The 22,713-nt window shown below is 37.6% G+C and overlaps 1 protein-coding gene across 6 annotated transcripts in view; it reads left to right on the forward strand.

Moving 5' to 3' along the window:
* Positions 1 to 1,080: 1,080 nt before the first annotated feature.
* LOC110829658 (endoplasmic reticulum aminopeptidase 1) overlaps positions 1,081 to 22,713 on the forward strand; it is a 29,643-nt gene continuing 8,010 nt past the window's right edge. The window contains exons 1-14 of one of the 6 annotated variants that reach the window (XM_087352209.1): positions 1,081 to 1,286; positions 4,426 to 4,617; positions 12,111 to 12,263; positions 12,370 to 12,561; positions 13,375 to 13,457; positions 14,482 to 14,684; positions 16,028 to 16,208; positions 16,956 to 17,181; positions 17,542 to 17,696; positions 18,124 to 18,372; positions 19,368 to 19,526; positions 19,974 to 20,214; positions 21,365 to 21,548; positions 22,249 to 22,470. In XM_087352209.1, the coding sequence (XP_087208335.1) occupies positions 4,530 to 4,617; positions 12,111 to 12,263; positions 12,370 to 12,561; positions 13,375 to 13,457; positions 14,482 to 14,684; positions 16,028 to 16,208; positions 16,956 to 17,181; positions 17,542 to 17,696; positions 18,124 to 18,372; positions 19,368 to 19,526; positions 19,974 to 20,214; positions 21,365 to 21,548; positions 22,249 to 22,470 (2,336 nt within the window). In that variant the 5' untranslated portion in view covers positions 1,081 to 1,286; positions 4,426 to 4,529. Of the gene's footprint in view, positions 1,287 to 4,425; positions 4,618 to 6,057; positions 6,239 to 11,510; positions 11,699 to 11,719; positions 11,972 to 12,110; positions 12,264 to 12,369; positions 12,562 to 13,374; positions 13,458 to 14,481; positions 14,685 to 16,027; positions 16,209 to 16,955; positions 17,182 to 17,541; positions 17,697 to 18,123; positions 18,373 to 19,367; positions 19,527 to 19,973; positions 20,215 to 21,364; positions 21,549 to 22,248; positions 22,471 to 22,713 lie in introns of those variants that run through there. The other 5 variants (XM_087352208.1, XM_087352210.1, XM_087352211.1 and 2 more) reach the window with 5 other exon arrangements.

A 22,713-nucleotide genomic window follows, 5' to 3' on the forward strand; every position in this document is an offset into this window, starting at 1 on the left:
ATGAAGTGGGTTAAGTTAACGTGTATGAGATTCTCACGGTGGTGATGTCTGGGTTGTGACGCCGTGTAGAATTCTAGGCGATACCAACGTTTTCCGAAGAAACATACTGCCCCCATCTTCAGAGCTTAATTCAACCCTGGAAGTGAAAATGTTGGTTTGAAAGCTGCAATGATCTCATACACATTCAAAAACGCACACGATTAAGATACATTTTACACAATAAATTTGCGAGTTAAGGTTTTTGGTTTGAACTCTGGTCAGTTACTTCGGAAAGACATTAACAATTCTAAATATTGTAAGACTTGAGGTTCTCACAGCGGTGAGTATGAAGATTTCCGTCTTCTGGGTTGTTGCGCTGTGTAGTCTGGTCGATGTTTACCAACGTTTCAGATGACGGAGGCAGTATGACCTCTGAAACGTTGGTAAACATCGACCAGACTACACAGCGCAACAACCCAGAAGACAGAAATCTTCATAGCGTAGATAACTTAGAAAGAATCGCCCTGATGACGGAGGCAGTATGACCTCTGAAACGTTGGTAAACATCGACCAGACTACACAGCGCAACAACCCAGAAGACAGAAATCTTCATAGAGTAGATAAGTTAGAAAGAATCGCCCTTATGACGGAGGCAGTATGACCTCCGAAACGTTGGTAAACATAGACCAGACTACACAGCGCAACAACCCAGAAGACAGAAATCTTCAAATCTAAATATTATTAGGATGATCAAGTCGAGAGTGACACGATGTCCTGGCTATGTGGCGAATGGAATTCGAGAAACCATTGAACATATTTTATATATCTTGGGAAAAGCTTGGAACAACGGGTATGAAAATCATCCTTTCCTCGAGAAAATATTTTCGGAGTGTCCTGCTGCTTTCAGGAACTTTCTGTGAGCACACACACACAAAACAATTTCCGTGTTTTAGGTTTCTTTTATGGCTGGCACATACAAGCAAGACGCCAGGTTACGTCACAGGATACTTATTGTACGTGACCTCACAGTGTTGATGATGAAACGGGAAGACAGAGAGAGAGGGGAGCGTGCTAGGTAGCGCTGCCTCTACCCAGGACTGCGTCGTTCCCTAGTCTATGGTAGGCAGCGGACGGAAGCGGTTGTCGCGCCCGGGGTAAACACATGTAACAGCGCTCAGCGGTAATGGACACTAATTTAACGATTCGTCGTTAGTATCGCGTTCAGAAAGTTCGCTGAAATATGGATTGAATTACATGAAGGAAATTCCATAATGGAAGCATTACGAGTGAAGCTCTTGGAACAAGCGGTGTGTGTTTATTGTTCTGTCATCTATGTGTAGTATTTATTTTTATTTCAAAAACAAAATAAGTGCCATCATTTATTAGATATTCCATTTTAATTTAATTTTTTCTCGTTTTGTTATAAAAATATATATTTTCGCGTAATGTAGTGCATAAATCGTAGCTCAGTGTTTCTTAGTATTCCTGATAGAGGGTGTTTCTTCAGTCATGGAGATTCTGTGTTAAATAACTGGAATACAATATCATATTCAAATTAATTACACTGACTCACGTATTCATTATAAGCCGTATTGCTCTCTCCTTTTGTCACTTATTTATTTTTGAAGCTGCTGTGAAATCGGTATGTTTAAATTTTTGTTATTCTGGCATCTTGACGTGATTTGTACATACAGGTGCCCGAGCGCCACCCCCTCCCCCACCCCCGCGCCGCCGTACACCCACAGCCTCGGCATCCCGTCACAATCTCCATAGCAACGTCGTAATCCTGACGTGTTTAAACGCTGGAAGAACGGCGCACGAAGCTAGTGGGACCTAGGGCACATGACGGACGAGGTGCTCGGTGAACTTCGTTATGTGTAATTATAACAGCGGTTTCCACGGCTTATAAACTGGGACGGTTAATAATGAACTTAATTGTAATAAGGTGCGCGACAGGAAATTCAGAATCGTTAGAACTCCTCTTAAGTAGATATTTTCTGTTTAAACTTCATGCTTTGAGTTTTATTTAGTTAATCTCATTACGAAATTACGTTTTATCAATAGTCAGAAGCGATTTGCTAAAATATGGCGAAACATGCCAAGTTTTGCAGAAGTTCGGGAGAAAATAAGGGCACATTCGATGAAGCGCGATTCTGTGCTATGTGAGAAATCCCCATTCTAGGAATTCCTGTGTATGGATTCCATTACAATTCACAAAGTCCTTAGTTCCAGAATCATTTTTTTTTACCAGAAAATCCGAATTCCACAACAACGTAGGCTACTTTACATTTCAGTTTCCCGTAGCTTAATTCAGTTTGTGTTTTTTTATTTGAGGCGGTGTTCTGTGAACTAAACTAAGAAGTCCGCTAAATGTTGTGGAAGCAGATGCTGGTATGTGGATTCCTTCCAAGTGGGGTCACGTGGATGATCATAATATGTTATTTGTACAGTTTAGCTTTTCTATAATTTTGGTTGGATACGTTTCATCATGCCGTGTAGCTGAGTTAGTAATGTGACTGACGACGGGCTGAACGACCGGGGTTCGATACCCGACAGGGGTAGAGTTTTCTTCTAGCCTCTGCGTCCAGACCGATTCTGAGATTCCCTCAGCCTCTTGTCCAGTGGGTACAGGGGATAAAGCGTGGCCGGGTCGAGGCAAGATGCTGACCACTCACCATCATCTAGTGCCGAGTTTGAGAATGAGTAGGAGCTGTACTCTCTCTCCCTCTAAGCGCCTACATGGCGTGTAGTGGGACAGCTTTACTTTTACTTTTAAGCTTCATCGGGGTGATTCTCTGATACAAGCATTCAGGGTACAGGTTATAAAAGCTGCTATCGTGTTTTATTTTCATTTGCATTTACCATGTCAATTATTGGTTTGTTGCTAGTGTTATTATAAGCCCCTGGCTCTGTTTTAATTATCAGTGTTACCGTTAACGTGCTGTGCCGTTATTGAACCAGAGCGATATTTTAACGAGTCCTGTACTTTAAAGCGTTTCATAGTACAGGAAGCAAATTTTGCAACACAATCAAGCACTTCGGATATTTATAAATACTACTTGCGATGTACTCTTGTGGGCAAACTACAAGAGTGTCTTGTTCTAAGACATTTTGAGAAAAACTTAGCCTCTGTTAGTTCCGTCATGTCTGTTCGCAAAAATAGCACCCAAACAACGGGACCGATGTCGACGAAACTCGGTGTGATAAATTTTCGCTGAAGTCTGAAAACCCATTTTCATTTTTGTTACATTTATTTAGTTTTCAGGAATACTTTAATCAAGTTTTCTTAAAAAAATTCTATCCAATTTCGGTTACAGCTTTTCGTACAAGTTGTTATTAATTAAATTTGTTTCAGTGTCTGTCTTCTGGGTTTTGACGCCGTGTGGACTAGTAGGTGTCGGAGGAACATACTGCCTCCATTTCTATCCCTGAAAATTGAGACAATTTCTTCCTCCGAATTTTTGATAATCAAATACAAGTCTAAATAGAGTAAAAACTCAGCAGACCACCACATATATCTTAACCGCCTAGAGAGTCTCAAATCTTGTACAACGGAATTTGTGTTTTTGTCATTATATTTTATTTGTCGTTGAATATACATCGGCCCGAAAAAGTAATATTCTTAGAGAGTACTCTAGTCATTTCTGGAATTCGCTAATGTTTTTTGCATCGCTCCAAGCTGTATTTACCATATTCACAAAGAAACACAAAAAGAGCATTTCAAAAGATATTCGGAATATTGAATTAAAAATTGATATTAGTTGTCACGCTGGTATCTATCAAACGATTTGTTGCAGCAAAAATAGACATTTTTTCACTATAACTGCAGCTTTATTTTTCAAGAAATTCACTTTGGTTTACTGAATTTTTAAAGTGCTGTGGGAAACATTCGACAGGAAGAGGTGATGAGTCGACTTTGAAAATAAACCTTACAAAGTTCTAAAAGTCTTTCATTCCTTTGCAGGATTTTGACCGAAGGCTTGTCGAGGTTCCTTTAATATACCTGATTCATAATTTATGAATACAAGTGGCCACTTATGAAATAAATTAACTTACTGTGAGTGTAGTTTTAGAAATATCGTCAAAATTCTTCTTTGAAGTAGTCTACAGTTGTGTGCTCGATAAATGTTAGATCTATGGCGTCTTTTTTTTTAAATTATTTAATAGACATTTCAACAAAATATCGAAAAAGTATCACTGTAACTTTTAGAAGTGTATAAATAGGCCAACACTAATTATACTTCAAGTTCTTGAAAGAGGCTTGTTAAGACAGACACAGTTTTTCAGTTATTTCCACACAAAATCGAATCTGATGATGAAAGCAGCCCTGAGTAGTCACCCTACAGTAGTTGTGGTTGTACTTATCATAGAACATAGGGAGTACCAGTCGTAGTATCATGCTGTAGTTTTATTAGATTTTGTAGCTAGCGCTGTCTGCATTTTCAGCTGTATAAGTAAAAGGGCATATAAAGAATCAAAGAAGTCCTACATCAAATGCAAATAATATATTTATATATCCTAATAAGAAGATTTTCCATCTGAAGCTCAACATGCCCCAACAGACCCAGCCAGCTGTGGATGCAATCCGCATGGAACCATTGGGGAAATTCGCACAGAACGGAGTGGTTGCCAGTCAAGGTAGGTGCACTGAGAAAATTAGTCGGCGGAGGAATGTAACGAGAATTTCACAGTGCGATAGACAATCACTGTTGTGGTGAGTTCCTCGTAGTAGCACGATGAATGGTTTGTATGCTACGAAATTACAAACGCATTTGTCATGGTTTCGTGGTGGATTTCTATGGACGGCCTACCTAATTTCCCGATGACTACAGAAATGTGTTATTTTATTTGTGGAACAGCTCATTTCTTAAGCACACCCACATTTGTGCCATCGTTAATTTCTTACGAGCCAGGGAAGTTCAATAGAATGTTAGGGGTTCGTTTCTTCGCAGAGCTCAGACTTCAGTTCTTGCCACCTATCCAGATCGGTTCTTGGGACAGCCTCTTATACACCGGGTGCGAGGGACTATTTATTAGTGGATAAAGTTGACGGAGCTTCAGGGTCCATCTAGTTCCGAGGTCAAGAATGCACGAAGCTGACACTACTACGTATATCAAATCTAAAACAGAACCCAATACCATCTACAGAAAATAAAAGGAGGCGGCACACATGGCACTACTCGCCAATCCTATCAGCCAGCCTAGTTTGGATTTATCTCCTATTTGGATACCTGCCATCTCTGAAGAAATCCAAGTTGGGCATCGAGTTTCGAATTAATATTCATGTGTATTTATTCTCACCTTTTGTGAATTTTTGTTTTTTGGCTTTATCGTGTTTATGAATTTTGATTTCTACATACTATTCTTTTACGTCCCACGGATGGATGGTGTGGTAATGCCTTTTTATTCCGGGACTTTCACTTTTTTACTTTGTCCGGAGATAGGGATTAGCTCTATCTAGTGGGCCCAACTGTGTAGGAACCTGAAGACGGAGATAGAGTCCCATCTCCGAAACGTCGTTTTACGTTTTATATTTACTAGACGATGGATAATATCCAAGTAAATTTTTATTCAATTGACTACTACGTATGTTTTTATTTCGCGGAGATTAAGTTAAAGATAAATTTAGACCACTGTTTTAATCGTTGAATAAGTGTCTTATGGTTCTGCATTTATATCCTGGTTTACCATGTTTTCATTTCTGCACGCACAAAAAAACCGCCGACTTCCCCTCAGAGAGATCAGCAAATTCAACTGCGTCCGAATTCTAAGTTTAAGATTCACGTGGAATACGTCGTTGTGAAAGTAAAAGTGGGGGTTTCAAAGATCTCGACACTAAATTGATATGAGGGGTCTTCTACACTTTGTAGTTGGTTGCCGGTCTATTTCAATCAGCGTTGCTATGCTAAATTTATTCAGTGGGTGTGCTTATAAAAATACATTACTTTAAACAAAAATAGCAAATTCTATTAATATTATCTTAAAATAGGCCAACCTCATTTCTCTTACGGTCCAAATTGCCTCTACCGTATTATTATATGTATAAAGTCCAGAGAAAGTGGTAATTCTCTGTCTTAGGACCGCGGATTAACATGGCCATTCATCGTATTTCGGGCTGTAGTCATCCAGTGACGCACAGATCGAAGTTTTATGTGGCAATGCGAATTATTTATCAGTCGATTCGACTTAGAAGCTGTTTCTCGGCATCTGTGAAATTCTAGGCGACGCTGAAGATCAGGTCTAATGCTCAAGGAGAGAGGTAAATGGTCAAAAGCTTAACACTTTTAATGAAAATTGCATGGCATTTATGATTGTTAGCTGGCTGATTACAGTGTAAGGAATGTTGCTACTTTATAACAGCATTGTGTTGAAGTACAGAGTTCTTTATTCTTTGTTGATTATCACAGATGGTCAACGCACCCATATTACAAAAACTGCATCCTTAACAAGTGTGAACATTCTTGTGAGTTTATATGAGATATGCATCTATCTAGGGTAAGTGTATAAAAGCTGAAAATCCACGTTACTTTCTATATATAAACCAAGACGGCGGCAAAATGGACAAAGAAATGCATTTAAAAATTATATTAAATCAACCTAATATTTTAATTATAATAAATGTTTAGATCTGCTTGTATTTATAAGAAATTTAGGTACAGACATTTACATGGCGTGGTACTGGGTAGGTTCGTGTGTTGGCAAACTCTAGACTTCGTTACGTTCGACAGGAACTCATCTCTGATCTCGACAGTCCACTGGGAATCGTAAATTAGATTTTGTGATATTCGTATTGTCTAACATAACGTTAACTTTGAACAAGTAAAAAAGAAGTTGGTTCATAAACACATTTGTTTCATTACGATCTATAATTTTTAAACTATCTTTCATATAGTGTGTATTTAATAAAATATATGATTTTGAGCTTTAAAGAATACTGTATACTACATATATTTACTATCTTCAACAAATAAACATCACAAATAGCGATGTATACAAGGCACACGGAGTTATTGTAGACTACCTAATAGTACAATACACCTTTAAACACTTTTATTTACAAGAGACTGGTTTATGAAATGTCCCGAATGATTTATGCGTCCTGTCTCGATACCAAATCGAGAGAGCTTCATGCAAGCGATCGTCACATCGATCTGGCATTGTGGTTGCTACCTGACGGTGAGTTCCCCGCACCGGCTGGATCATGGAACTGAAAGATCAATTTGTAAGAGGCTGCGTGCAGTGCTCGATGATGCTCGACAGGTATGTCCCTGTGATCTGCAGAGGTGCATAATCTGGTAACGCACGGTAATGCCACAATCCGGAATGACGCATGTAACTTGACTGCCCCTGGTTACTGTACATTCAGACAAATCCTCGCCTTAAAGACCTGCATGTTAAGAAATGTTACACAGGCGGGAAATTTCTTGACTAGCTGAACGACTATCAGCTTCTCAAAAAGGCCTCTGTCTCAAAGAGTTCGTTGGTTAGTTTAGTATGGTATAGTTCGGTTTATTTTAGTTGACTGGTTAGTTTAGGTTAGTTATGTAATATGTTTTCGAAAGAGTTGTAACCTCGTGCTCGTGCATGTTGTAGAAAGTCAGAGGACTGCATATAATTGAAACAAATTAAGCTTATTAAAATAGATGTTGATGAAATTCGGGGTTACAGATGAGTTCCAGTTTAATCCAGTGTGGTCCAGTTTTACATCATTTCCATGAATGTAAAGTGGGATGTTTCTTTATGTTTGTCGTGTGATTTATTAAGCCTTGTGAATCATGCCTTTTTATACTAATACGAACTACGCCTACACATGAACCAACGGAAAGGCCAGTGGTCGACTGAGTGGTCACCTTGACATCTCGGCTTCCACGAACATTAACGCTGTTCCATCCCAAAGGACTGGAATGTTTGCTATAGGCTGAGACGACGTATGTATGTATGTATGGAACCGGGCTTCTAACGGACCCCTTGTCCATACCCCAGGTATATGAATGAATGCGGACCAGCGGTGGAATGATATTAACTCGGAGAAAAGCCTGTCTCAGTGCCACTTTGCATATCACAAATTCTAATCTCTAATAAAACAGGAAGAAATATGCGTACATGCAGAGACGTTTGACATCCGCGAAAACCATCCTCTATCCCTTTGTTCAGTCATATACCCTCGTATATACATAAACGTTAGTTCAAGAATATAGCTACTGAAATATTCCTTCCTGACCTATTTTACGTGTAAAAACGAATGAAACATCCATTTAGTGTTACAACCAAGATTTAGTGACTGTCGTCTTCTGCTTAATTAGAGGACTACTATTAGGTGCAAAATAATTAATATCAGAACATGTTCGCTCCACCACTCTCATCTTGTTACGCAGTTAAATTAAGGGATTTATTGTTGTTTGCCCCAGATGTCACCGCGACTGAACAGCGGTAGTATTATATATATATATATATATATATAAAACCAACTTAATCCAAAGACTGCCAAATCTCGTACGCTATTCTTAGATGTCGCCGGCAGTCAGCATTACGCCACACAGCGGAAATGTATTTGATTAATTTCTCAAAAGGACTGGAAATACCAATAAAAGCATGAAGGCTTTCGTTACAATTAGTATAATACGTATCACTTGACACTGGGATCAGCCTGGGAATGTCCCTTAAAAGAGCGACCCTCCCCCCTTAAAAGGGAACTTAAATGACGTGCCCTTCGTTTGAGTCCTACGTTCAGTAATTGAGTTACAGTAATGTACAATCTTGTGATTAGGAAATTCTCAAAACTGTGTCGCTCAGAACTTAGATCAGAGAGAGAGAGAGAGAGAGAGAGAGAGAGAGAGAGAGAGAGAGAGAGAGAGCTCCCCGGGGTTTTGAAAAGTTCTGTACTGTTGAATAATCATCATGAGTCCGGCTTTCAATGTTGAAAGTCGGTGACCCATCATTAAACACATTCCACATTTAAATGCGGACAAATCCATGATGGGTTTTCTTGGGAAAGAAAATCTTGAGGTAGTTTCCCGTTGCTTTCCTGTTGAATATTTTTTTATAAATAACATTATCATATTTTGAATTACCAATGGCCTATAATTGTCTGTCGTCTGAAGGAAACTGCGTGTAGCAATAAACAAAATCGGGTGTGGAGTATAAATGCATATTTTCTGTTGATTTAACCGTTATTGTTACTATTAGGGTAAAAGTGCTTATTCTTAGGAAGTCTGACCATGAGCATGTTTTGAAACAATTAATTCGGTGACTAAGAACTGTAATTTAATTCTTCACAAAAGATGCAATTTGGCCACGGGTTATAAACATTACTTTTTTCCTGCAATAATTTGCGCTCATGAATAATCCCATTCTGAATGTTTGCATGCAGATGCACATATACTGTTTTTCATGTCTTACTGTTTTCCTTCTAATTTGTGTTGAAATTTCTGCTTTACTTCTATTTGTCTATGGAATTTGGGGGGGGGGGGGCTGTTAGTAACTGACGATCATTACACGGGCTCTGGTCGAAAGTTAGTAATTACTGGTGTGTATGAATACTACGCGTTTCATAACTTCTATAATTTACAGGTTCGATGCATAACATTCACAATGGAGTCAGATCGATTTCTCTAGAGAAATTAAGCATTCATGACATTCGTGCAGTAAGCCTGATAAGATAAATTACATTTCGGGCTCATGTTATTCAATCCTCTGTAACACTAGGGAGTTGGGAAACTGCGACCTTCGCAAGCTCGGGACTAAACTAAATTTGAATGAAAATTATTTGTCAGAGGAGAACTGTAAATGTTCAAATATAAAGTTAGTTCAGTGTAGAAATATTGACATATATTTCGGACGTATTTGGCTCAAATTTCGTCTGGGCCGTCTAGATTATCAGAGATTTTTCACAGTTTTACTAAGTCTCGCCAGGAAATTACAGGAAATGAAACAGTAAGCCCAAACTAAGCAGTTTGGTAAAACTGTAACTCTTTGTGTAAGGCCTATCTACTCCGGCAGTACCTGACTCGAATCTCGGATTGATTATTGATTATCTAGAGGAGTTGTGTGGTTTTGTTTTGGTACTTCTAAGCGAATGGCGGTATAGTATTTTGAAATAACCCATAACAAATTATTGACACATTATTTTCTGTTCTTCTTTCACTCGACGAAAAATCTGCTGTTGATAAAGCGTCGTTAATTATCATACGATGGTAAGGAACATGGTAGATTCTGCTTTGAGTGGATAAAAACGCTTACAAATGTTCCGCCATTAGGAGACAAATGATTGTGTCACTGCGCATGACGGACGTAGGTAGCCTATACTCATAAAAGTGTTTAAATCAATATCTGTTACCCTGAAGTTTCTAATAGTCTTTTATCACAAACAATTTCTGAAGCGTCTCACCAAATAACATATTTTAACATTTGGGTAACGAGGTCTGGCAAAAAACATGAATTTGACAAAATATGCACATAGGTTATCTGCAAACACATCCTCAAAGTAGTGACGTATCGTGAAGCAAACAAGCATGACACACAGCAAGTTTGTTAATTGTGAAAATAAATAACTGAAGTTGGGTAATTTTTCTTTGAACAAACTTATTGTATTATATTTAATTGTGACACAAATTTTTTTCCATAAAACACTTGCGAGTAGGTTAAACAATTGTGTGGCGAGCTAACGATACCGCCACAAGCAATTTTTACGATAATGTGAACGTTTAAATTCGTATTCGTTTCTGGTTGTTTATTTATTTGTTATCTATTTAACAACACTGTTACTAGCTCAGCTGACAGGATGATTAATTAATTCATGAATTGGAAAAGATACAGAAGGTGGTAGTTATGACCTACTTTACGGTATATCTCGACTATTTGATGAAAGGCAACTGACTCCTTGGAGCAGAGTCTATCTTGAGAAGCTAATAATCGCTAAGACTCAAGAAATTCCTCGTCTTATTTTATACCCAAAGGTTCATTACTAAGCTCACAAAGCCCGCCACTGGTTCTTATAGTAATAATTTTAGTCTACACCCTGATATCTTGTTTCTTTAAAATCCACTTTCTGGGGGAGACCGTCCGTGTGGAATCGCGGCCACTAATGGCCCACTGCCCATTCCTCAGATGATACATGAGTGAATATGGAGCAGCGGTGGAATAATAGTAACAGGGTAAAACCGAAGAAACTCGGGGGGGGGGGGGCTATTTCAGTGCCACTTTGTCCACCACAGTTAGTACATGGACGGTCGTTTGATCGAACCGACGGTTTCTGGGTTCAGATTTAATCTTGGGGTTTTACGAATATGATTCCATCACCACTGGGTCGCAACGTTTGTCCAAGACTGTTCTGAATTTGAAAGGAGGAGAAATTGGACTGCGTCGGCAAGAGAAACACATGGGACTGAGTGAGAGCAGTGCTGCATTTGTTATGATTGATCTCGAAAAAAATATAGATCAAATAGCTCTGCTACTTCCTTCATACCTTCCGGTATTGTACCCTACACCGGAAGTATATTCGCCATATTTGGAATGTAACACATGCGCATGGCGCTCGTCTTCCTTGAGCTTCGTTCTGTGCTTTTTAGAGGGCACCAGAATCTTCAATTTGTCAATGAAATGTCAAACGAACATTGGTGTGGTTGTAGTTAAGCTATACTGCTAAGAAAAACTTTTTCCAGCATCTGTAATTCACCAGACAGCATAGAAGTGTGATAGTGCCAACTTATTGTAAAACAAGGCAAGTGAATACGTCCATTAGCATACGGGTGACAAATTATGTACGGTGCGATACATATTTCACGTCTTCCATAAATCCGGTTTTTCTGAAGGCATTTTTATCAGTACACTTTCTTTTTCTGTATTGAAGTTAATAGAGTGGCTAGTGTGAAAAGAGATCCTCTTATTAAAATCTCGGTAGTATCCAGCGCACGAGATATTGAAGCTGTTGTCTGGAGAAGACGAGATATAGTAATGAGTGATCAAGACGTGGATGATGTTGCTTTCTTGACAGGTAGGCCAAAGAAGAATCTTATCTGCAAGTTGTAGCTACATGTAGGACGGAAATCGCGGAAGACACGGTTTGAAAGAGAAGGCCAATTTGAGTATATTTTTATGGCCAAGTGACCTAATTAAGATTGATGTTATTGCAGGTGATAGTCAAACTGGAATCAATAAACGAAGCTTGTATGAGCACAATGGAGTTGCTGTATGTTCTCAGAAGAGAGCAATGTGCATTGCAACGACCGTGTTTGCTACACTGTTTGTCATATCGCTCATCATTGCATATGCAGGACCCCAAAATGGTAACTATTTTAAACAATTTTAGTTGTTAACGTCCTTATGGAAATTCATTTGTTAAAGTATAGCTAGTAATATTGTCTAATTATGGGATGAATTCAAATCTTGCAGAGTGCCCTTGTGCAGGAGAGAAACCAGATGACTTGGGAGAAGAGGTGTTGTCAAACTCTACAGGACCACCAGTACCACTTGCAACAAATGGCGAGGTGTTTCCATGGAACAATGTTCGCCTTCCCAGTTTTGTTCGACCTACTCGATACAACATTACAATTCACCCAAATCTTACAACTTTGGAGGTCAAAGGTAATTGATTTGTTATAGTGTTATCAACAGACTACTCTGTTACAGTTATGTTAGTCCTTCCATGTGAATCCCAAGTTAGTAACTTCAAAGAGGTCATTCTGGCTTTCTTCCCATCCCTTTGAACCCATCTGACACGCAATTTATATACATCTGTCATTTTATGCCACATAATTACAGTCTCATCATCTACATTCCTGTTGGTCCCTTCTGAGACAATTGTACACACAGTAGAGATGAAATTTCTTCATGAGTAGGTAGATACATATAAAGTGCCAACATAGCATGGATATCAGAAAAGAATAAATATTTTTACAATAAATATGTTAAAATTTTCATTAAATTATAGTACTTGTTTGGGTGCTGTATGACACCATTTCCAGAACATCTTTTATTCCTGCAGTGCTCCATACTCATTGCTTAGGTTTTATTAGATTAAATTATGTCAAGTCAGGTTAACTTAGCTTACATGTCCCAATGGGTCGGCCCCCTGCTCATTGGGCAGACTCTTGCCGCTGAGCACATCAGGGATACACGTGGCTATACTACTATTCATTGGACAACCCTAGCACGTGACAGAGAGGACTGGAGGAGATGCTGGGGCCCGCGCGTGAGCTGAAGAACAGGTCGCTTAAGTGCTAAGCGCTAAGTACATGTCCCAAGATATTATTTAAATATAACCTGAGGAAGTGTACTGAAGTGCAGGTATTGGGTAAAGTTATTAAATTTCTTTCTTTCATGTCTTTAAATACAGACCATGGATTTTCTTATAAATTTAGTATCTCTAATTATGTTAAAAATTGATTTGTATTTCAGGTCAGGTGACAATAGAATTTCATGTAGAAAAAGACACCAATTTTATTGTCTTCCATAGTAAAAATCTGACAATAACTGAAAAGGTGAGAATTGTATTCTTGTATTACCATCTAGTATATAAAATAGAATGTTTGTTTATGTACTGATTCATTGTTTAGCTTTCCTCAAGTTTAGTGCTCATTGATGAAATGAGTATAATTAAGAGTAACTTTAGTGATGAAATCTTAAGAACATGACTGTCTTCTGGGTTGTAGCACCATCTAGTCCAGTAGATGGTTGCCAATGTTTCAGAGGTCCTTGCTGCTTCCATCATCAGGTTTATTGCCCTGCTGTTAGAGGTAGCAGGGACCTCTGAAACACTGGCAACCATCTACTGGACTATCTTTATTCTTTTATGGCTATTAAATTATTTTACAATTCTTAACTCAGTAGAATTTAGTAAAATTAAATGCTGTATACGAAACTTAACGTACTAAGTGTAGTTGTGTATCTGGGACATTTAAATTGATTGACGTGAGAGCGTTTGGTTATAATGAATGTAAGTGACGTGGCAGAGGGTCGAATGGGCTAAAATATGCGGTACCAAACCCATGTGGTGCATCTTAAAGTAGGACACAAAGGCTTAACTGTCTTTTACCTTGTGATTGTCTAAGGTGTGTATGTATAAATTAAACAAATTGTTCATGAGTATTGTATCAGATATAATGTGGGTTTATGATAAAGAGACTCAAGTACATGGTCACTATAAAAAAGTTATTCCAAATGTTAGTGGAGTTTTTTTGTTATGGTACTTACTTAGTATTTAATAGATTCACTAGTTTTTAGTTACTTGTACTTCTTCATGATGAATATAATAGATAATGGTAATTTGTCCCAGCATTATATCCTCAAGATGTGCACACACACATTTTTAGTCTTGTAAGTAGAAAGAGATGAATGGTTAGTTTCCATGTTCCAACTTCTCTTACACCTGGGAAAATAAATTATGGTTTTATTTTTAATCTACTCTTTCAAAATTACATTCAATGTCAAATTTAGTTATCTGTGTGAGAGATATCTTATTTTTTAAAAGAGACCAATAGTGTTTGATGTTTTTCTTGGCTTCAGAATGTCCAGAATGGAAAAGGTCAGCTATTAAATATAACAAGGTTGTTAGAATATTCAGCTGCTCAGCAGATGTATCTGCAAGTGAAGGAAAAGTTCAAAAGGAGAGGTCATTACGTCTTGAATCTTCGTTTCCAGTTTCGGCTCTCTCGTGAGCTGGAAGGCTTTTATATTAGCAGTTATCATGCTGAAGATGGCAAAACCAAGTAAGGATATTTGTTAAGCTGAATACAATAAGCCCATTTTGCAGTGGTATAATGTTTGGTCACCTTTTGTATGAATTGGAAGAATATTCTCTTTCTGCTAATCAGGAACTGTTTTGTGTTTCTACATCCTTTATACCACTATTCTAGGATACAAACAAGATGGTGGGTGATGATAACTGACTTCTGTGATGTTGTGCCATGTTATCTGGTAGTTTATTGGCATTTCAGAGGTGTTTGTTACCTCTGTTATCAGGAGATGATGAAGGCAGCAAGAACTGCTGAATCATCTGCAAACATCTAAGAGGCTGCATGACACAACATCCCAGAAGACAGTCTTGTCCATATTTGTTACTGCAAGAACCCTCCATTGTACCAAATTGGTGGTGACTGTGTTAGTTGAATGGTAAGGCTGGGGCCACATGACCGTACAAAGTATGTCTATTGTAACGCACAGCGTGACGTCCGTCATAGAATTATGAAGGGGCAAGACCACAGAACGCAGCGGATTCTTCCGGCTCCATTGGGGCAACTGACGCATCACACTGCGCTCGTGTGGTGTCCTCACCTATGTCCGTACAAAAGTATGTCCGTTGCAATGGACATACTTTGTACGGTCGTGTGGCCAGGCATTAAGAAGGAGAGATGTTAGTCCACTCGTCTCAGCCAGCCTTTGTTACAAAAGGCCATTACTCACATGCTATAATTTTGTAGTTTTAGTATAGGTGTTTGCATTATATTTTGTGCAATTATATAATGAACATAGTAAGAAACTCAATTAAATATGTAAGATTTGAGGTTTTCATAGTGGTGAGTATAAAGATTTCTGTCTTCTGGGTTGTTGCGCTGTGTAGTCTGGTCGATGTTAACCAACGTTTCAGAGGTCATACTGCCTCCGTCATCAGGGCGGGTTAACATCGACCAGACTACACAGTGCAACAACCCAGAAGACAGAAATCTTCAATTAAATATTTTTACAAGTTGCAGATATTATGCTAATAAATGCATTATAATTCATTGATGTACTTTATTTCATTGCTTCTGAAATACAAATTAATTTTATTGTAACAATATTTTTTTAAAACTGACATTTTATTTTATAATTATGATGTTTTATGAATTTTAATCTGCAAGTATAGTAATAAATGGTGAACATGCTGGAGATCAAAATGTTTGTAGTATGAAGTAATTGAAAGATGGCACTGTCTTGATTTTGTTATTAAAATATATTCCAGCTGTAAAGAAGGCTGTGTTGCAGAACAGAGCACTGTGACATTGTGTAAAAAAGTGGACAATACGTACAAAGTTACTGTCTTAAATACTTTTCATTTGTTACTGCATTGCAGATATTTAGCAACTACACATTTTGAACCAACTTATGCCAGATCAGCTTTTCCTTGCTTTGATGAGCCACAGTTCAAAGCACGGTTCAAGATGTCAATATTCAGAGATAGGTTCCACATTGCTCTCTTCAACATGCCTGTCGTCAACACGGAAGATGCTGGTTTCTACATGGGGACTGGTCTGGTTAGCTTGTTGAAATCATAATGGAATGTTAGCTTCAATGGAGTGAGAGTGTATTAATATTCCACTTAAGTGTGTTAGTTTCATTGACTGTAGTAACTTGTGTGTGAGTCAGAATGTGAAAAGCTCTAATGAATCTGAACAATTGTGAAATTTTGAAAGGCAGACCATTGGAAGTAGTCTAGGATGAGACTTTATAATATCAGTCTCAGGTGTTACCCTAAAACATACCTCTTTTCTGGCAGTTTTTCTCAGGTCATCCATGTACTAGACTTTACATACTTATTTTCCAGTCATCTATACACCAAAACCCACAATTGCGTATATAAGCCTTGAAGCATAAGTGTGGAACCTACAGTGATAAATTACACAAGACAAATGTATTGAAATAATGTTGAGACTACAGGAAGGAGAGGTCTATCACACAGATTTGAAATTTTCCTCATCTCGACTCACCAAACAGATCAAAATTCAAACCCTGGCCATTCCACATGGGGTTTTTTATTGTGTAAAACTGCATTAGGAGTGATTTCAGAATGCCCCAGGTTCCAGTTGTTTGTTTTCCATTGGCAGTTGTAAAATTTATGGACTGCAATTGTGGTTATAGTTTAGGAGGAACAAATTTGGGTATCCAAAAAACTTACTGAATTAATTGAAATTTTACCTAAATACTAATTTGTTTGAGCAGTAAATTGTTATTTGAAATATTTGATCAACTGAAAATGAAACCTGTTGTTCTAATTGCTACAGTTGCGTGATGATTTTCAAGAGTCCGTTGAGATGAGCACATATCTAGTGGCATTTGTGGTGTGTGACTACAAGCGAATCACTAGACAAACTCAGAAGAAAGTCTCTGTATCAGTCTATGCCCCTAATGAAATGATATCTCAGGCCAGTTTTGCACTGTCAACTGCTGCAGATGCCATGGATTATTATGAGGAGTTCTTTGGAGTCCCTTACCCACTACCAAAGCAAGGTAAATTAAATTTGTTGTTTGTTATTTTGTAATGGATCTGACATATTTATACATGTATAACAAATAATAACATTGGAGTAATTTTAAACGCAGTTTTGTTATTTTTAATTCTAATATACTTGTTCTGCCAGTCCTCATCATAAAATTTTGTGTACTCCTTCATAAAGTGACAAACAATTGTAGAAATCATTTCCTCTCATTAAATTCCATTGAATCCAGGCTGTTTTTATAGGTTGTGTGGTCACTCTGAACCCCCATCTGATAAGTGTTCCTTCCTTTGTCTACCACCCAGTTAGACAGAAATGATAATAAATGGGTACAGATTTCAGTAAACCATTTATTATTGTGTTTTTTTTACAGATTTGATTGCTATTCCTGATTTTGCTGCTGGAGCAATGGAAAACTGGGGACTGATCACATACAGAGAAACCTCTATTATGTACGATGTGGATGAGACATCAGCAGGAGGCCACCAGTGGGTTGCTGTTGTTGTAGCACATGAGTTGGCACATCAGGTATTAAACTGTAGCAAGTAATTTTTGTTACTTGAACATGTCTTCAGGTTCTTTGATTGTAGCTGTATAGATTTTTGTGCTGTGTAGTCTTCGTGTTTATATCTTTGTTTTTTAGGAACCTGCTGCATCCATATTCAGGGTAAGTGAAGATGGTGGCATCATATTCCTTTAAAGTGCTTATATAAATCTGAGTGAAAACTTCATTGTTTCAAAGTCTTATTTATAATAAGTGTTTTAGGATTGCGTGCTGTTGGTTTATGGTTATGTATTGCTTACTTGCCTGGAATCTCAAAATATGGTTCAAGTTTGTAAGCCAATATGTGATATCATACACTGATGACGAAAACCAAAGATCAAGAATACTATAGTTTGAGGACAGATACTAGTTGGTTAGTGATATGTCATAAGATGAAATTTATTTTGGCAGTGGTTTGGGAACCTGGTAACTATGAAGTGGTGGAATGACTTATGGCTGAATGAAGGCTTTGCAAGCTACTTGGAGTACCTTGGAGTGGACCATATCATGCCTAGCTGGAAGATGATGGACCAGTTTATTCTGGACAAAACTCATCCAGCACTAAATCTAGATGCCCTGGCAAGCAGTCATCCCATTTCAGTAGCAGTTCATGATCCTGTAGAGATTGAATCTATTTTTGACATAATTTCATATAACAAGGTAATTGTTAATTGCTTATGTTAAAGCATGCTGTTTTAATGAAAGAAATGTGATTTTCTGTTGAACATTGTCCTTTATATGTTTTGATGCATTTAAAATCTCTTTGCATTCTCAGTACTTTGAACCAGGTTTGAGACTAGCTGAACTAAGGGGCCCAAAAGCTTTGTCCTGTCTTCTGAAGGTGGAAGTAGAACCAACTTCAAAAACATATGTTTTTTTAAACGTTTAGATGATGGATAAAGTTAAAAAAATTGCACATTGTTTCTCACCATCACTTCAGACTTGAGTAGTAGTAACTGTTTAAGAGAGTAAATTAATATTTGGTGAGAGATAAATGGGTAAATATCTGATTGCTGTATAATCCTAAATCCCCTGTGTTTAATTCTTAAAGATACTACTGCTATTCCATGTGCCTAATTTTATGTCATTGCAGGAAATCATAGAACTTTAACATGCCCATCTCATTTTTCTTGATTTGATCACTCTTACCCGGTGTCCTACGTGAGCGATTAAATGCGAGCGGTGCGAGTTGCATGGGTGAAGCGGAAATATCAAACTGGCTATTTGTGTGGCGCTGTCCTAGGTTCCAGTGAAGCGGTCAGGAGAAGGAAGCAGGCAAAGTCCGAGATCAAATATTTTGATATTTTCGCGCGAGTCGCTGCGCTGGTCAGTAAGGCGCATGCGCAAGAAAGCTCTGACCGTGCAGTACACGGAAGGTGCATGCGCAGGAAGGCCGTGTGCTTCTAATGTGGTCTCTCACGTAGGACACAACAAGCGATTCCCCGCTTCATATGACACCCCATGCTGCTTATGCAGCTTGCATAGCTCGCTTGTTATCGCTTACGTAGGACATTGTCTTATGACAGTTGGTAAAGAGTACAAATTATAACTGTAAAGCTCACAGAGCTTATCCTGCTAAATTGAAGTTATTAATATTTTGTATTTTGTGTGGAATTATACAGAACGTGGTGAGCACAGGTATTTGTACTTTGCAGGGTGCCTCAATCCTCTATATGCTGGAAAAATTCCTTCATCAAGAAACGTTACGCAGTGGCCTCAATGATTACCTTAATATACATAAATATGGCAATGCAGAAACCAAGGACCTCTGGAATGTTCTGAGCAAACATGCAAATCAGTCACTTGATGTTAAGGTACAGTTGGCCATATTCATCATACATTTTGTATTCAAATGTACAAGGTTGGGCAATCAACTTAGTATGTGGGTGTCATCATAATTCTGGTATTGATAGTTATTTTCCTAGTCATTCAAAAGGCATTTGACCTCAGGAAGTGAACCACTTGAATAAAAATGTCGTCATTAATAAAACAAAATAATGAAGACACGAACAGGATGTTCACATAACTTACATTATGGGCTTGACTGCATGCTTTGAACTGCTAACTGCTATCCAGAACTGAAACTTAAGATAAATGATTTCAGCATGGTGTGCCCAAGACTTCCACCATGACTGTTGGTAGCTGCTTGTAATGGTCACTTACATGCCAAGTAATTTGCCTTTGGCAGCCCACTTAGTACTTCTCTAACTTTGACAGAGACTTTACAGGTCCTGGTTTCTAAAGATGATGCTTTTTTTCAGACTATAATGGACACTTGGACAAGACAAATGGGTTTTCCTCTGGTAACAATATCAAGAGAAGGAAATACAATTACTGCAAAACAAAAGAGATTTATTTTGACAGTTAACTTAAACAATGAAGCAGAAGAAATGAATAATGAATCCGTTTCTCCATTTGGTTATAAGTGGTATGTTCCATTGAGTTACTTCACTGATCAGCATATAGGAAAAGTGCATCACATCTGGATGAATATGAGTGATGGTAAGGTTATAAGTAAACTGTATTCATTTCTCTTTCTCTCTAACATTTTGGATTCCACCCTAGCTCTGGTTCTCTGAAGGAACTATATACCGACATTTTAGGTTTTCACAGTGGTGACGTTGATGTTGCTCTTCTGGGTTGCCATACAGTATGCGCTTGTAGGTAGATAACAAGGTTCTGGAAAAACATACTGCCACCATCTTTAACCTTGAAGGTGGAGGCAGTATATTCCTCCAAAACTTTTGGGATCTGTCTGCAAACTCGTGTAGTGTTGCAACCAGAAGTCCAACATTGACAAAATATATATTGTAACTAAACTTTAGTGACGTAGTAGTATTTGTGCATAAGATACAGAAAAATACACTGTCACTTATAAATATATTACATTATATGTTATGTACTGTATGTGTTGGAAAATAATTGCCATGTTGATGATATATATATGTATATATGTATGTGTGTGTGTGTGTGTGTATATGTGTATATATATATATATATATATATATATATATATGCATATGCTCTTTACCTGTTTAATTTTTAATACACTCGATGAATGTATAAAATGTCATGTGGAAATTTTCACTCCATATAGGCAAGCAAATTTTATTTTGGTTCATACTCGGTTTCTTAGAACTAGCTGTAGATAAGTCCATATAGGATTTTTTCTTGAATTTAATTTAAGAAAAATAGTTTCAGATAAAATTTATAGATCTTAATGAACATTGTATTTTATGTTTTTCCTATTGGTCTTTGCTTAGGGGTATAAGTAAATCTTTGGTCATATCTCACTAAGTATTTAAATAAGACAGAAAAGTCTTTGAAATATTGTAAATATCCTTGTGATACTTGGATTATATATTATGCATTATTTACATAAAAGTCAGTGTTTTCAAGTAAAATACAAATATAATATTAATATAATTTTATCAAACTATTGACTATCTTCTGCTACCCAGCTGTTGCAATATTGATTAAAAATGTGTTTCATGTATCTAGACAGTTGTGCATAAACAAAATACACCTTTTTAGTCATATCCCAAGGTAGCATTTGCCCATTATTCTTGTTTACTCTTTAACTTACTGAGTTCTTCCTCTGACTGTCCTTGATCCAGCTATGACAAATCAATTTTGTATATTTTTCTTGCAGTGAAATTTGATATACCTGCTGATACCATATGGATCAAAATGAATGTGAACCAATCAGGATTTTATCGGGTAACATACAGCGATGACATGTGGCAGTCCATAATATCAGCTTTACAACATAATCATACAGTATTTAGTCCAGCAGACAGAGCAAGTCTCATAGATGATGCTTTTACACTCTGCAGGTTTGTAATCATTCAAGCACAATGCGGACCACTCCATTTTAGTAGAACATGAAGGTTTATTGCTACACTCACAAAATCCCACCATTTAAATTGATTGACACCCTTGGGCCTTATTTCTCTAAGGTAAATGAACATTATTCTCCCTTCTATGCGTACATCTCACAGGTGGCCTCTTTTCATTTCTGATTTGCTTAATGTTGAAGTTAAAAAGATTATTACATTTGTTTAGTCATTAATGTGTTTTGGGGCTTATCTAACACAAGTTTTGATAGTAAAAGCAACAAATATATTTTATACGCCTGCACAGGTCTGAAAGATGAATTCATTAACATAACTTGCATTTAATTCTAGAAAATAGTTGGGTCAGAGAGGAATCCTCTTAGGACAAAAGGTATGATGATGTGCTGCTTTGTCAGGGGTATTATATACCTCATGGGGTGGCAGTAGATGAATATGGAGCAATGGTGGAATGATGATTATCATGTAAAAACCAAAGAACTATAAGAGAAGCCTGCTTCATTGTGTCTTCATCCACCATGAATCTTGATACCTGAGATTGAATTTGGGTCTCCAGTGAGAAGCCAGTCTAGCCACCTTAGCTATGACATAGCCTGCCAACATATTTTATAATCTTTTATCAGGAGTAAAGCATAAACACAAGAAAACCATTGTTATGTATGATGTTTGTTTTATTTTTTAGGGCTGGTGTGCTGAATGCCTCTGTTCCTCTGAGTCTGTCTCTGTATCTTCTACATGAGCGGGAGTATGTTCCATGGGCAACAGCTCTAGAGCACTTTCAGTCTTGGAGCAAGCTTCTCTCCGAGTCAGCAGCATACAAAAAGTTCTTGGAATATATGAGGAGGTTACTGGAACCTGCCTCCAAGCACGTAGGCTGGGAGGACACAGGAACACATTTGCAGAAGTAGGGGATATTTTACAGAAAATACTTCAAACACTTGATGATAATATGAAGAAACAGAATTGCACACTTTCTAACATATTAAAATTATTGTGTTCATTTTGTGTTTTTAACTGTTCAGAACTTACCTCTTTGTAAATTTAGTGGTACCTTGTGGTAGCTACATTGAGCTTTCACATTTTAATACCAGCTATGTAAATGTTCCAGTTTGTGTTATACAGACTAGTTCCATATTTCTTATTCTGA

The sequence above is a fragment of the Zootermopsis nevadensis genome, unplaced genomic scaffold, assembly GCF_977971745.1.
Source record: "Zootermopsis nevadensis isolate Lab colony 2312 unplaced genomic scaffold, Znev_1.0 Znev_ptg000020l, whole genome shotgun sequence".
Classification (NCBI taxonomy): domain Eukaryota; kingdom Metazoa; phylum Arthropoda; class Insecta; order Blattodea; family Termopsidae; genus Zootermopsis; species Zootermopsis nevadensis.